The sequence below is a fragment of the Cnephaeus nilssonii genome (genome assembly GCF_951640355.1).
Source record: "Cnephaeus nilssonii genome assembly, chromosome: 3".
In the NCBI taxonomy this organism is placed as follows: Eukaryota; Metazoa; Chordata; class Mammalia; order Chiroptera; family Vespertilionidae; genus Cnephaeus; species Cnephaeus nilssonii.
Window position 1 is genome coordinate 41733629 of NC_137074.1, and position 15444 is coordinate 41749072.

The following is a 15444-nucleotide window of genomic DNA, read 5'->3' on the forward strand; positions in this document are numbered from 1 at the left end:
GCTCCCAGGGGATTCTCATGTGCAGCAAGGGTTTCGATCTACCACAGATATGGGAAAACTTTAGTGAACATCGAAATCACCTGAGGATCTTGTGAACGTCAGGTTCTAATTCTATAGGGCTGCTATATTTCTAAAGCAGCTCCTAAATTATGGGTTGACAAACTATGGCCTTAAGGGTGGATTTGGCCCACCAGCTAAGAATGACTGTTACATTTTAAAAGAGTTGTTTAAGAAAAGTAAAAGATGCCGAAACCGGTTTGGCTCAGTGGATGGAGCGTCAGCCTGCGGACTGAAGGGTCCCGGGTTCGGTTCCAGTCAAGGGCATGTACCTTGGTTGCGGGCACATCCCCAGTAGGGGGTGTGCAGGAGGCAGCTGATCGATGTTTCTCTCTCATCGATGTTTCTAACTCTCTATCCCTCTCTCTTCCTCTCTGTAAAAATTCAATAAAATATTTTTTTAAAAAAAGAAAAGTAAAAGAATATGTGACAGTTGACCATGTGAGTGTCACTATTTTCATATGGCCTTTTGCAAAATAAGTTTGCCAACCCTGTCCTAGATGCCTAAACTGCTGGTTTGTGAACCACTTAGAATAGCTAGGAACCAGGGCCTGATCCCCACACTTCCAACAGTCTTTCTACTTAAATTAGACTGGTTATCTGCAGGTTAGTACTATCGGATTAGGATTAACAAAAATTAGAATTTGTAACAAAACAAAGAATTTCAATACAAAATTTCACTAGGGCTGACAGTAGTAGCATTTTGGGCTGCCTGCCAGCATCCATGCCCTCTTTCCCTCCCTAACAGTACCTGGAATTTCCAGCCATTTGGTGTGAGGAGGCTCATGTAGCTCCTGACTGGCTTGAGCCAACCTATACTAGGTGATAGGAATTTTCAGCTCCATAAATGGCAAAAGTAAACTTATTCTGCTGGATTTGAACCCAGAAGTATATAGCCCCAAGAGTTGCTGGCAGCCATTTTACAAGGAGATAGCATGCTGGGAGAATAAAGCCAACATTTAGGAAACAGCCAAGCCATGCAGAAAAATGGAATCCTGTTGACAATCTGAAACATTGGATCTCGCCTCTGGACTTTTTAACTGCATAAACCAATAATTACCCTTGCTTAGGTAGTTACAATTGGGTTTCTGTTGGTACATGGATGCTTTTAGGTGTGGTATTTCATCACATGTTTCATGGCAAGGTACATTCTCTGTCCTTAGGGAGTTTTTGTTTTAAATATCTTAAAATATAAAACCAGCCAGAAAAAGCATAATTTTCTCTAATTATGAATGTCTGAAATCATATTTACAGGCTTGGGTTCTTTAGCTCTACCCATTCAGGTGGGTATATAAGATGGAAAAATAAACGACAGTAAATGACTTGCCTGAAATAAGTTCTGAAAACAAATGAAACAACACAATGTAAGGAGAAGAGGGTCACTAGTGATATATAACAAGTCATGAAGACAGGCTTTTTAGCTTTGCTACTCTGGCCCTTCTGCCAATAACTAGTGATTTGTGAAAGTAATCTAACATGCTTAAAGTGGGAAAATCTTATGAATACTTGAATTATCACTAGTCACACAACTGTTATGGTTCAGTGTTTTTTAAATATGATTCCCATAACTTTTAAATAGGTCATCCTATATAAAAAGAGTAATATGCAAATTGACCATCACTCCAACACACAAATGGCCGCCCCCATGTGGACACAAGATGGCCGCCACAAGATGGCCGGCAGGGGAGGGCAGTTGGGAGGGACCAGGCCTGCAAGGGAGGGCAGTTGGAGGGGGACCAGGCCTGCAGAGGAGGGCAGTTGGGGGCAAACAGGCCTGCAGGGGAGGGCAATTGGGGGGGACCCAGGCCTGCAGGGGAGGGCAGTTGGGGGGGACCTAGGCCTGCAGGGGAGGGCAGTTGGGGGCGGACCAGGCCTGCAGGAGAGGGCAGTTGCGGGGGGACCAGGCCTGCAGGGGAGAGCAGTTGGGGGCGACTAGGCCTGCAGAGGAGGGCAGCTGGGGGGGACCAGGTCTGCAGGGGAGGGCAGTTAGGGGGGACCAGGTCTGCAGGGGAGGGCAGTTAGGGGTGACCAGGCCGTCAGGGGAGGGCAGTTAGGGGAAATCGGGCCAGCAGAGGAACAGTTAGGCGTCGATCAGGCTGACAGGGGAGTGGTTAGGGGGTGATAAGACTGGCAGGCAGAAGCGGTTAGGGGCAATCAGGCAAGCAAGCAGACAAGCGGTTGGGAGCCAGCAGTCCTGGATTGTAAGAGGGATGTCCAACTGCCCCCGAGGGGTCCCAGATTGGAGAGGGTGCAGGCTGGGCTGAGGGACACTACCCCCAACCCCCTGGCATGAATTTTGTGCACCGGGCCTCTAGTATCTATATAATTGTTAGCTTGATGGTAAGATAACAGTCTCATGATGTTTTTCACAGTGTGTGGATTTAGGATAAACACGATGTAACTTAGATATACGTACGAGTCACCACTAATGTCTATTACTAAATATTTGTGTGAATAAATTGAGTAGAAATGGCCTAATGTAAATGGAGACAAGATGTGACCAAGTATACAGACAACCAATTCATTCCACTTAAAAGAAAATAGATGTTTTTAGGGGAGGGGGAAATTCTACATAAACTCTTGAATGCCAAAATTACCCATCTTGAGTTAATAGATGGTAAATTAAGCAGGGAAAATAATTGAATATACCTGATTTACTAATTTGTCATGTTTTTTTACCTAAATATATCTTAAGACTGATATCCCAATCAAAAAATTTAAGCGCCAGATAACTGCTACAATCAGTTATTTTTCTTCTCTTTGCATAATTGACAAATAATGCAGACTTATTTCTAGCCTTAACCATTTTTCAGAAGTGCTGACAGAAGTTTGATAATGGTAAAGTTTCTGAAGCGTCTAAGTGAGATTTTTCTCCTTTTTCTGTAAAGGGCCAAATGGCAAATAGTTTAGTCTTTGTTGTGAACAACTTAAATCTCTGTTGCATCTTGTTTTGTAAAAACTATTCTTGGGCCGAAACCGGTTTGGCTCAGTGGATAGAGCGTCGGCCTGCGGACTCAAGGGTCCCAGGTTTGATTCCGGTCAAGGGCATGTACCTTGGTTGCGGGCACATCCCCAGTAGGGGGTGTGCAAGAGGCAGCTAATCAATGTTTCTCTCTCATCGATGTTTCTAACTCTCTATCCCTCTCTCTTCCTCTCTGTAAAAAAATCAATAAAATATATTTTTAAAACAAAAACAAAAAAAACAAAACTATTCTTGGCTGGTGGGCTGCCTTGAACCCACTGTAGTTTGCACAATTCTTGTATCACCACCTGCAGCGCTTGTAAAAAATGCAAATTCTCACCACACGTCAGACCTATTACATCAGAATTATGTGAAATGGGTCTAGAACTTTTTAACTGTATCCCTGATTTCATTCTTCTGCATACTAATTTCAGAAGCACAGGAAGTCACAGCAGACCTAATACATTATATGTGGTAATCCATCCTCCCTATTAACTTTAAATGCTTATTTCGAGGCAAGTAGGCATATACTCTATTTCAACTTTACCTATATTTTCCTGTAACGCACATTTTTCTATGCAACCAAATAAATGTAATATTCAAACTCTGCATAGAAATGGCAAAAAAAAATTAGATACTAACCTTCAATATCGTTTCATTTGCTTTTCTCAAATGGCCTCCAATTTTTACTGAAGACTCATTAATTTTTTTTCTTTTTTCCTTCCGAATGCATAGCTTTAACACTTAATACACCTGTTGCTTCCTAATAGCCATATTCATTTTCCTCCCCCATCAAACCTACCCAGGAGTTTAAGATTAGTGCCTCATGCTCCATGTTAAGTGTATCATGAAGGTACAACATATGCGTGGTTTTCACCAACCCCTGCTCTGATTCACTTGGAGTACTTATTAAAAGTACAGGTTTTTCCACTTTTCTTCCCCTGTCCCCTCCTTTTGAGTTGACAGGACAAGGGTGGGCCTAGGAAATGTTATATTCTACTCTATGAACGTTCCAGGTAATCCTTAAGATTAGGCAATGACTCCACTATATTAAAGCCTCAATTATTTACCACTAGCTGGTCCCCAGTGCTGATAAACACTTCAATTTCTTTGCCACCATCTATCAGGTGGATTCCAAGGCATCAATCTAACCAAGTCAGAAACTGGGAAGGTTGAAACTATAAAGAACAGGAACAAGTTCTAGAGTCAAATACATATCAGAATCTTGGATAGTCGAGTGATTTCTATATTCTCAACTTAGAACTAAATTATTCTAACGCAAAAGCAGCAAATAATGATAAACCATACTCTTTACGTAACTTCTACTTGGGAAGACTCCAGTAGTTTTCTTTCCAAATCATCTGGAATCCAAATATTCCACTATCTCAGTTCTTCAACAGAAAAGCCTCTCCTAGGACTATGCAAGAGGCAAAATGATGCTCTCCTCTGATTCCATCTTCCCTTACTTCTCTAGACGCTAAAGAAGGTAATTTGTAGAACATAGGCTTGAAAAAGACAAAGAAAATAATATCTCGGTACTACTATCCTGCCAGCTATGTAACTGCTTCACTTAAAAAATGAGTCCAGCCCAGTCCTGGTGGCTCAGTTACTTGGAGCATTGTCCCCTGCACCAAAAGGTTGCAGGTTCGATCCTGGTCAATGGGAGCGCATAACAGAGGGCAACTGATCAATGTTTCTCTCTCTCTCAAATCAATAAAAACATATCCTTGAGTGAGGTTTAAGAAAAAGAGTCCAGAAATGGGTGAAAAAGGTGAAGAGATATAAGAGGTACAGACCGAAAAACCGGAATGGGAACGACCAGTCAACCAGTTGCTATGATGCACACTGACTACCAGGGGGCAGATGCTCCCACAGCTAACCTCCCACAGCCAGGCAACCTCCCGACGGTAGGTCCCTCCCCCTGTCCCGCAGGCCCCTTACAGCAGGCCCAGGCTGGCAGTCGGCAGGCCCGGGCTGGCAGCTGGCCCAGCCCCCATCAGGGCTGGGCGAGACAGCCCCAATAGGCTCTGACTGCCAGCCAGGCCTTGGGACCCCACCCATGCACAGATTTCGTGCACCAGGTCTCTAGTATCTTAATAACTTTGTATGGTTACTAGACATATTGGAGACTCACTCTTGGACACTTGAAAATATTACATTATATGTCAACTATACTTTTTTTAAAGAATGCTTGACGATTAAAATCTAAAAAGGGGGGGGGGGGGCGGGGCGGGTGTCTAATACCTTCCTCGCGGGATCAGGAGGCCGGCACGCCTGCAGCCCTGAGATGACTTCCCCTCCCGCCCCTCCCGATGGGAAAGGGGCGGCACGGCTCGCGGAGCTGGACGGGCGGGCACTGCGCACCCGGCCCGGGGCAGGGTGTCGGCGAGAAGCGAGAACTGGGCGGAGGCGAGAGAAGGGGATGGAGAGAAGAAGGGACCGGGAGGAGAGGGGAGGAGAGGGGATGAGCCGGAGCAGCAAGAGGAACGGCACGGCCGCTGCCCCTGAGGATGCGCGGCCGGAGCTCCCGGCCCAGAGGCGAGACGCCGAGCGGCGGTCTTTACCTGCGTCCGAGCAGCCGCGGCCGGGCCAGGGCCGCGGGGAGCTCCGAGCAGCTGCGGGCGGCCCCCGGCGCAGCCCACGCCTGACCGCAGCACCAGCCTCTCTGCGCCCAGCCTCGCCACGCCATCTTCCCAACCTCTGCCCCACCATGGCCCGACCTTACCAACCCCTGCCCGGAACCACTTCCGGGGCGGAGGGGAAAAAAACCATAGAGCGCCGCGGAACAGCCTAGAGCGCCCCCGCGCGGCTGAGCGGAGGCTGGACCATCCCGAGGAACCAGAGACCCGCCCGCTGGCCGCTCTCACCCTCCACCGCCTTTGCAGATGAAGCCCGGAGAAAAAAGAGGAGGGAAAACTAGCATTTACTGAGTAATAATACCATGTGCCGGGCACTTGCCCTCATTGATTGTATTAATCCTCCCCAAACTCTTGAGGTGGTATTATGACTATTTGCAGTGGCTCAGAGGTTCAAAGAGGAGTAAGTTTTCTTAAATTATTTTTTTTTCTGCATCTCACCATTTCATGTTATGACATACTTAAGAGAATGTGTCTCATATCTTTACTAAAAAGTCTAAGCCTGAATTGAAAATATGGATTCCAGATAAAATTCAAACTTCAGGATTCAGCTCTTGCTACCTGTCAATCAGTTTTATTTCCTGCCACTCGGTCACCCCCTCCGACCTTAGCTGCAGCCATACTGAATCATTTGCAGTTTCTAAAAGGCACCTACTTCTTCCAAGTTCACATACCATTGTCACTGTCCGAGACCCTTTTCCTGTCTCTCCCTTCTCAACCTACCTAACCAACTTGTCCTTCAGACCAACCCCAATCATCACATCTCCCAGGAGACTATACGGGAGGAAAAAGTTTTCCTTGATACTTAGGGTCCCTAGCAGGGTCTGAAAATTAGCTGACAATGACATAGTAACAGAAGAAAAGCACACAAATCTTATTGAATTTTTACAGTGTACATGGGAGTCTTTATGAAATGAAATGAAGTGACCAGAGAAGAAAGCTTTTCTATCTTTTAGACAAAGTGTGGTAGGCAGTTAGACAGACACGAGCAGATCAAGGACAATGGGCCAGGAACAGGAGGTCACCAGGGTGGAAAGCCCCAGGTGCCGAGCAACAGACAATCACCTGTTGGTGACTTTCCCTCCCCTAGCGTATAGCTGGTCACAGTGGTTTGGACCCCCTGACCTTTCCTCCCGAGAGATAACATCTAGGCCTCAGTTGTATGTATTTCAGCTCCAGGCCCAGATAAGCAACAAAACCAACCACAGCTGACCCCAGGGCCAGCTGCATTGAATAATGCCCCCTGCCCTGGTGCCAGACAATCAATCCGTGGAGACCACAATCCAGAAAGGACGCACCTGGAAAACTGCTGAACATTCTATTGAGATCTTCCCCTGAGACCTCCCCTAAACTCTCCACCCTGAAAACCCTTAGGATGGCGGACCCAGTGCGCTCTCTCTCCCCTGGGAGCTCACCTGTGCCTTTCCCTTTCCCCTCCCTGCCCCAGGCACCTTACCATTAGCTTCCTCACTCCCAAACTCCAAGGGCCCTGCTGAAACCGGTTTGGCTCAGTGGATAGAGCTTCGGCCTGCGGACTGAAAGGTCCCAGGTTCGATTCCTGTCAAGGGCATGTACCTTGGTTGCGGGCACATCCCCAGTAGGGGTTGTGTAAGAGGCAGCTGATCGATGTTTCTAACTCTCTATCCCTCTCTCTTCCTCTCTGTAAAAAATCAATAAAATATATATATATATAAAAAAAAAAACTCCAAGGGCCCTTTTTTTGCCTCCATAACTTGTTTCCTAAGCCCATTTCTTCTAGGAATTACTTTTTCTCCCTCTGTGATTTACCAAATAAATGCTCTCTTACAGTCTGGGTCTTGGCTCTGAATTCTTCCCTAGCCAGAACCCAAGTACCAAGGTTGCTGAGCCCAGGTTTGGTCTGACCCCACCGGTCAGACACCTGGTGCCTTCCAGCTGCCTACAACAAAAGAAACAATAACTTGTGAGTAACTGGCAAGACAGTGGGGTTTGGGCTAACAGAAGTCCATCTACGGCTAGGAAGTCCTTATCTTCCTTAACTAGGTGGGTAAGACTTAGTTTAACAAGGTTTGCCTGCATATTACCCTGGTACCAGGTCTCTGATCCCTGGGCTCATAAGAGTCTGTCTTGCCCTAGGCGGTTTTGCTCAGTGGATAGAGCACCGGCCTGTGGACCAAAGGGTCCCCGGTTTGATTCCAGTTAAGGGCACGTACCTCGGTTGCAGGTTCCTCCCCAACCTGGGCTCTGGACCTGGGCCCTGGTCCAGGCTCGTGCAGGAGGCAACCAATTAGTGTGTTTCTCTCATATCGATATTTCTGTCTTTCCCTGTCTCGTCTACTCTAAAAATCAATGGGGAAATATCCTCAGGTGAGGTTTAAAAATAAAAATAAAAATAAAGTCTGTCTCCAGGAAAGGAGACATTTATTTCTTGCCTTTTTAAAAAATTTAATTTAATTTAATTTGTATTTATTTTTTTAATTACTTTATTGATTAAGGTATCACATATTTGTCATCAACCCCCCTATTTCTTGCCTTTAGGCAGAAAAGTGGAAACATTTTCCCCATTTACTGCTTCTTAATTGCCTTTAGCCCAAAATAACTTTTGAGTAGCATTTGTGATGTCTTCCAGGGCATGACTTGGAGAAACTAAAATAAATTCGCTTTGCTTTTGTCATAGGTATCAAGTCTGGGATTTGGATTTTAGTCTCTTTGCAAGCTAATAAGTTTGGGTGCTGAGGGAAACCAAAGATATAAGATTAAAGTCCGAGATATAAGATGATTGCCCACAGCTCAACAAGCGGTATGAGCATTATGTTTCATGGGCATCCCTTGTTCTCTAAGTCCCACAGCAGCAATGCCATGGGCCAGATGGATACTGAACATGCAGTAGATTTGCATCTCAACTGAACTTGGGGGTAGCTACCATTTTAATAGTAAGTGGCAAGCAAGCAAACAACCTTGGAATGTTTTTCTCCAGAGCAAAGGGGCAGGTGTGTTTATAGCCTTGTGTCTTAGTCTACTTGGGCTTCCGTAAGAAAATACCATAGGCCAGTGGCTTACACAACAGACATTTGTTTCTCACAGTTCCGGAGGGTGGAAGTCTGAGGTCAAGGTGCTAGCATGGTCAAGTTCTGCTGTGAGCTCCTGGCTGACGCCTTGCTGTGTCCTCACATGGCAAAGAGAGACAGCAAGCTCTCTGGTGTCTCTTCTTCAAGGAGCACTAATCCCATCACGAGGGCCCCACCCTCATGATCTCATCTACACCTGATTATCTTCCAAAGGCCCATCTCCAAATACCATCACATCGAGGACTAGGGCTTCAACATATAAATTTTAAAATTAAGGGGGACATGCCCGGCTGGCGTGGCTCAGTGGTTGAGCGTCAACCTAAGAATCTGGAGGTCTCAGTTTGATTCCGGGTCAGGGCACATGCGTGGGTTGCAGGCTCGATCCCCCGAGTGTGCAGGAGGCAGCCGATCAATGATTCTCTCTCATCATTGATGTTTCTATCTCCCTCTCCCTCTCCCTCTCCCTTACTCTCCGAAATCAATAAAAATATATTAAAAACAAAACAAAGTGTTATGGACTGAATTATGTTCCCCTTATTTTTTAAAAAAATATATATTTTTATTGATTTCAGAGAGGAAGGGAGAAAGAGAAACAATGATGAGAGAAAGAATCATGGATCAGCTGCCTCCTGCACACCCCCTACTGGGGATCGAGCCCAAAACCTGGGCATGTGCCCTGAGTGGGAATTGAACCTGGGACCCTTGACTCCGCAGGCTGACGCTCTGTCCACCGAGCCAAACCGGCTAGGGCAAGTCCATAACACTTTGGAAGAAAAAGATACTGTTGCCTTACAGAGCAAAGGCACACTTACTGCCTATTATAAAATATTTCGATTCCCTGAACTCAGCATTCCTCTCCTATAATGCAACCCCACCCACCGAGTGTGCAGGTGTCCTTCAGCCCTCTTGGAGTTGCCCCATGGCAATTGGAACTCAGGGACCCAACACAGAAATGCTGACACTCTAGCTAATGCTATTGCTCTGAGCAATAATTTGTCCTTCATCTCTGACTCAAAATTCTCGTGTTTTCTACCAACATCCATAAAACTGTCAGGCTAACATGTTAGCTTTCAAGTAGAGTAAAATATCAGGGCACTCACAGCTCTTAAGTGGGACCTATTGTCAACATAGTAAGGTCCAAAGCTGTAGGTAATTTTTATGGGTTTCTTTGAGCTACACTGATGACAATTTCTGGGAAGCAAGATTAAAAACTGCTCCAGAGAATGACAGTTTTACAATTTCTTTTATGGGTTTGTAGTTAAGGAAGATTACTTGAAGGTAGAAAAAAGCAAGGTTGGAATTGAATTACAGGATCGTTAACAAGCATATATGCTCCTGGAGAGTGGTTATGCCTCCAAGGGAGTCTTAAAAAGATGATTACTCTGGCATTTCAAAGGTGTATTAACCTAGATGCACAAGAACAATGAACAGGGTTTGCTGAAGGCAAAGATAAACATTTTACTAAAGAATTATATGCCTGAGGTGTGCTACCATCATGATCTACCCAGTTAGGAATTTATGATCAAATCACCCTGTGAGGTTATTTTCTATAGAGCCCCTTTTTTGTCCACACTGAAATTTTCATTTCAGAGGGAGAGCTTCTGTAGGTGCTGACAAGAACTTGGGGTGGCCATAGGCTGATGGCTGAAGAGGAATGAAGCTGGAAATTACTAAAGATGAGGAAGCTCAGAAAGTGAGAGTCCCGGATGTTGACTGGGTTGTTTACATTAACTTGGGGTCACTAGGATGACACAGGACCTGGAGTGGAATCCTGAGATGTCAATGAAAGAGAGGCAGTGAGCAGGTGATTGACAGTGCTGGAGAAGTGCTAGAGATACAGGGCAGAGCGCCAAGAGAGGAGAAATACATGCCCAAGGAGATCTGTGGACAGATGATCTGTGGACAGAGAATCATTAGGCCACCCTGGCTGGTGTGGCTCAGTGGTTGAGCATCATCTCATGTACCAAGAAGTCACCAGTTCAATGCCCTGTCAGGGCACATGCCCGGGTTGCAGGCTTGATCCCCAGTATGGGGCATGCGGGAGGCCGTAGATCAATGTGTCTTTGTCCTTCTCCTTTCCTCTCTCTCTAAAAAAATCAATAAAAACTTGTTTCCTAAGCCCCATGGTCGGCAAACTGCGGCTCTTTGGCCCCTTGAGTGTGGCTCTTCCACAAAATATCATGGCCTGGGCGAGTCTATTTTGAAGAAGTGGCGTTAGAAGTTTAAGTTTAAAAAATTTGGCTCTCAAAAGAAATTTCAATCGTTGTACTATTGATATTTGGCTCTGTTGACTGAGTTTGCCGACCATTGCCTAAGCCCAATTCTTCTAGGAAGTACTTTTTCTATCTCTGTGATTTTATCAGTAAATGTTCTCTTACATTTTGAGTCTTGGCTCTGAATTCTTTCCTAGCCAGAACCCAAGTACTGAGGTTGCTGAGCCTAGGTTTGGTCTGACCCCACTGGTCAGACACCTGGTGCGTTCCCACGACCTACAACTAAAGTACAGGCAGCGCCCTGCAAACACCACACATCCCCTCATTGTTACTGAGTTAATTGTTGACTGTTAACTATCCTATACCCAACTATGTAAAAGAAGTACACATGTGTCTATCACTTTACTGTTTATCCAATCCCAGAGGTCTTCCCGCTTTGCTTTCTCCCACCTCCCTAATTGATCACCAATGGATTTCATGTAACCCACATATAGCTCCTCTCTTGATTGCAATGTATAAGATAAGGTGCAAAACTGCCACTCTCTGGAGCATTATCTCAATCTGTGGAGATTTTGCTTCCCAGCAATTGTCGTCAGTTTGGCTCAAATAAACTCACAAAAATTCTTCACAGGTTTGAATGTTTCTTACATTGACACTCTAAAAAAAAATCCATTAAAAACCTTACAAAGTAAATAAATGAGAGGTATTATAAAGGATCCAGATGAATTGCCATATAAAGAGGTACACAGAGCAAGATCCAGAAGGCCCCAGCACAGGCGCCCTGTCGCCACAGAACTGGAGTGCACCACCCTCCCAGCACATGGACGTATTCGCCAACCGGAAAACTCATCCGGTTGTTTGTTCCAGTCTTTACGGAACTTAACCTTCAGTCTCTCCCCACCCCTTTCCTGTGTGGGGCTGAACGTTCCAACCCTCTGTTGTAGGCCGAAGAAGGCCACCAGGCGGGGTCAGGTTGGACCCGAATTCAGCAACCTCAGTTCTTGGGTTCTGGCTAGAAAAGAATTCAGAGCCAAGACTCAAACTGTAAGAGAACATTTATTGATAAAATCACGGAGAAGAAGTAATTCCTAGAAGAAATGGGTTGAGGAAACAAGCTATAGAGGCAGGGGAACTTGGAGCTTGGGAGTGAGGAAGGTAAAGGTAACACCTGGGGAATGGAAATGGAGGGGGGGTGGGAGGGAAAGGTGCAGGGCCTGCGTGCTAAATGCTGGGTCCTCCATCCTAAGGGTCTTCAGGGTGGAGAGTTTAGGGGAGGTCTCTGGGGGAAGATCTCAATAGAATAGTCAGCAGTTTTCCAGGTGTTTCCTTTCAGGGTTGTGGTCTCCACTGATTGTCTGGCACCAGGGCAGGGAGTCATTAGTCAATGCAGCTGGCCCTGAGGTCTGCTGTAGCTGGTTTTGTTGCTCTTCTGGGCCTGGAGCTGAAATAAAACTCAAGTCTAGATATTATATCCAGGGAGGAAAGGTCACCCTTGGGGACTAGGTCCCACCCTACATTTGTCCTTTGTTAGACACCCAGGCCTTCTACCCCAGTGACCTTCCGTCCCTAGCCCATCATCCTTGCTCTGCTCCTGACTAACTGCCTGGCACAGATTGACCTGTGTTGGGGACAAAAACTGCCTTAGGACATGACTACCCACCGTGGACCGCCTTTAGTTAAAAAGTGTTGATTTCAGAGCACCCTAGGTGGTTACTTTAAATCTCCCAGTTTGTAAGGTAACAGGCACAGGCACAGGCCTCCCCTGAGCTTGTCAGGTTTAGTATATGGCCCCTTTTCATCCGCACAGTAATGATTGATATCCTGCTAATGAGAAACATTGGCCTACGCATATGTACGTCTTTTAGATAACTCAGCGGAGAATGATGAGACTTCTCAGGACCCTGCAGCTTCACCTAAGCCAGTGGTCGGCAAACTCATTAGTCAACAGAGCCAAATATCAACAGGACAACGATTGAAATTTCTTTTGAGAACCAAATTTTTTAAACTTAAACTTCTTCAGCCCTGGCCGGTTTGGCTCGGTGGATAGAGCGTCGGCCTGTGGACTGAGGGGTCCCAGGTTCGGTTCCAGTCGGGGGCATGTGCCTTGGTTGCGGGCACATACCCAGTAGGGAGTGTGCAGGAGGCAGCTGATTGATGTTTCTCTCTCATCGATGTTTGTGACGCTCTATCCCTCTCCCTTCCTCTCTGTAAAAAAATCAATAAAATATATTTAAAAACAAAAACAAAAATAACTTAAACTTCTTCTAACGCCACTTCTTCAAAATAGACTCGCCCAGGCCGTGGTATTTTGTGGAAGAGCCACACTCAAGGGGCCAAAGAGCCGCATGTGGCTCGCGAGCCGCAGTTTGCCGACCACTGACCTAAGCAATGCTGCCATGTGGACTCGGGGAGGGCACTCGGTCTTTCACCCACATGGGGCAGAGCCAAGTCTCTATCAGGCTTCTCGCCCAGCCAGCACCCGCCACCCCCCCCCACCCCCCCACCCCCGCCAACCGGTAACTGTGGGCAGGGCCCGAGAGCAGGCAGAGTAGCCAAAGAAGACCTCTGGCTGTACCATTTGGCATTCTCACCAGCAGTGTATGGGAGTTCCAGTACCTTGGGATTGTCAGGGTTTTGTTTTTAGCAATTCTAATAGGTGTGTATTGGCATCTTATTTGTATTGATTGATTTGAGAGAGAAGGGAGAGAGAGAAACATTGATTTGCTATTCCACTTATTTATGCATTCATTGGGTGATTCCTGTATGCGCCCCGACAGGGGATCGAATCCGCAACTGTGGGTTATCAGGAGGATGCTCTAACCAACTGAGCTACCAGGCCAGGTGGCATCTTATTTGTATTTCTTTTTTTTTAAATATATTTTATTGATTTTTCACAGAGAGGAAGAGAGAGGGATAGAGAGTTAGAAACATCGATGAGAGAGAAACATCGATCAGCTGCCTCTTGCACACCCCCTACTGGGGATGTGCCCGCAACCAAGGTACATGCCCTTGACCGGAATCGAACCTGGGACCCTTGAGTCTGCAGGCCGACGCTCTATCCACTGAGCCAAACCGGTTTCGGCTTATTTGTATTTCTTTAATACAAGTTATTCTTTTTAAATAAACAAGACGTGTCTGGACACACAATGTTTCAAAACTTGGCAATCCTTGGGAGGAAGTACGGAGTCCTTGGTGGAGGCCGGGGTCAACTTGTTGGATGGAAGCAGTTGCACTGGCTGCCGGCTTTACCTGATAGGGAGAAGGGAGATGTTTTTTCATCTTAGGTCTGCAGGGACCTGCACGTCTTCCCTCTGGTCGGCAGAGGGCAGGACAGGGCAGAAAATAAGCTGCCCAGTTTGGGGCTTATCAGGCATCCCCATTGATTGTATTTGGACACATGGTTATATTTACAGTTTTACTCAAATGCCATTCCCACTGAACCTACTTAGCTGCTACCTTATGAGGCTTGACAAATTAACCTCGTGTAATGATTCAATGCCAAACCTTAACCAACCTTGTAACATCCTTCCATGCCAAAGCATAACTAACCTAACCTAACTGAACTTCCGAAACTGAGCTACTTTTGTAGAATCCTTAATAAGTCTACTCTCTAATGACACTCTGAAGAGCTTGTGTTAGGGGAATTCATGAGCAGCTGAGCTAGGTGCTCCTGTTCATCACCTCCAACTTTGCAGGAGCCAAGAGACACCAAGGAAAGACTGAGGGGGATAGGTCTCCCACCCGCCAGCTAGCTATAAGCACTCTCCCTAGGGCCCGGGATGTGAAACTCAGATGGTACTGCACAGATCTGCTGGGGCTGGGGCTGGGGCTGCAGAGTGCCCCGGCGATGTACTCCAGTCTGAGCTCCTGGCTCCCGTCTGGCAGTGGAACCGAAAGGTCCTAAGAAGGGTGGCGAACATCAGGAAGAGCTCCATCCTAGCTAGCTGGTCCCCTGAGCACACCCCATGCCCTGGAAGCAGAGGGAAAGGTCAGAAGGTGGCAGCTGTCCCTGTCCTACCACACCCCCTACTCACCACCCATGACACGGTGTTGTGCCCAGTACCCGCAGAGGATGGCAGAAAGGCCTCCCTGGCCACGAAGTTTCCACCCTTGTCTAGGAAGTGACTGGGGTTGAACTGTTGGGGTGTCTCCCAATACTCAGGGTCATAGAGCACAGAGGCCAGGTTAGGCAAGATGATGGTGCCCTGCTCAGAGGAGCTGGTGTAGCCCAGGGGCCTCAGCTGGCCCAGCACCCAGCCCTGACACTGGGCTGCAGCGAGCTTAGCGAGCACCCCATGTGCTGGTGAGAGTTGCCCAGGGGCCAGGGGGCCTCATGGAGATTACCCTCTGGGTTCCCTCCCTCCAGGCTCACGTCAGTGAAGTGGCTGAGCATCTGCTCTTCCTGCTAAGGGCCACACACCTCTACCCTAAAAGCTCCCAACCCGGGCCAGAGATGGCCACTGCCTCCTATGGAGAAGCTGTAGGCATGGTTGGAGGGGACCAAGTTCTGTACAGGGCAACAAACACTG

At 46.8% G+C, this 15444-nt stretch overlaps 1 protein-coding gene across 1 annotated transcript in view; it reads right to left on the reverse strand.

Moving 5' to 3' along the window:
• Window positions 1-5742, reverse strand: part of PARL (presenilin associated rhomboid like) — a 29938-nt gene extending 24196 nt beyond the window's left edge. Inside the window, exon 1 of the mRNA XM_079766719.1 lies at window positions 5584-5742. Coding sequence (XP_079622845.1) covers window positions 5584-5708 — 125 coding nt within the window. The 5' untranslated portion in view covers window positions 5709-5742. The remainder of the gene's footprint in view (window positions 1-5583) is intronic.
• Window positions 5743-15444: the final 9702 nt, after the last annotated feature.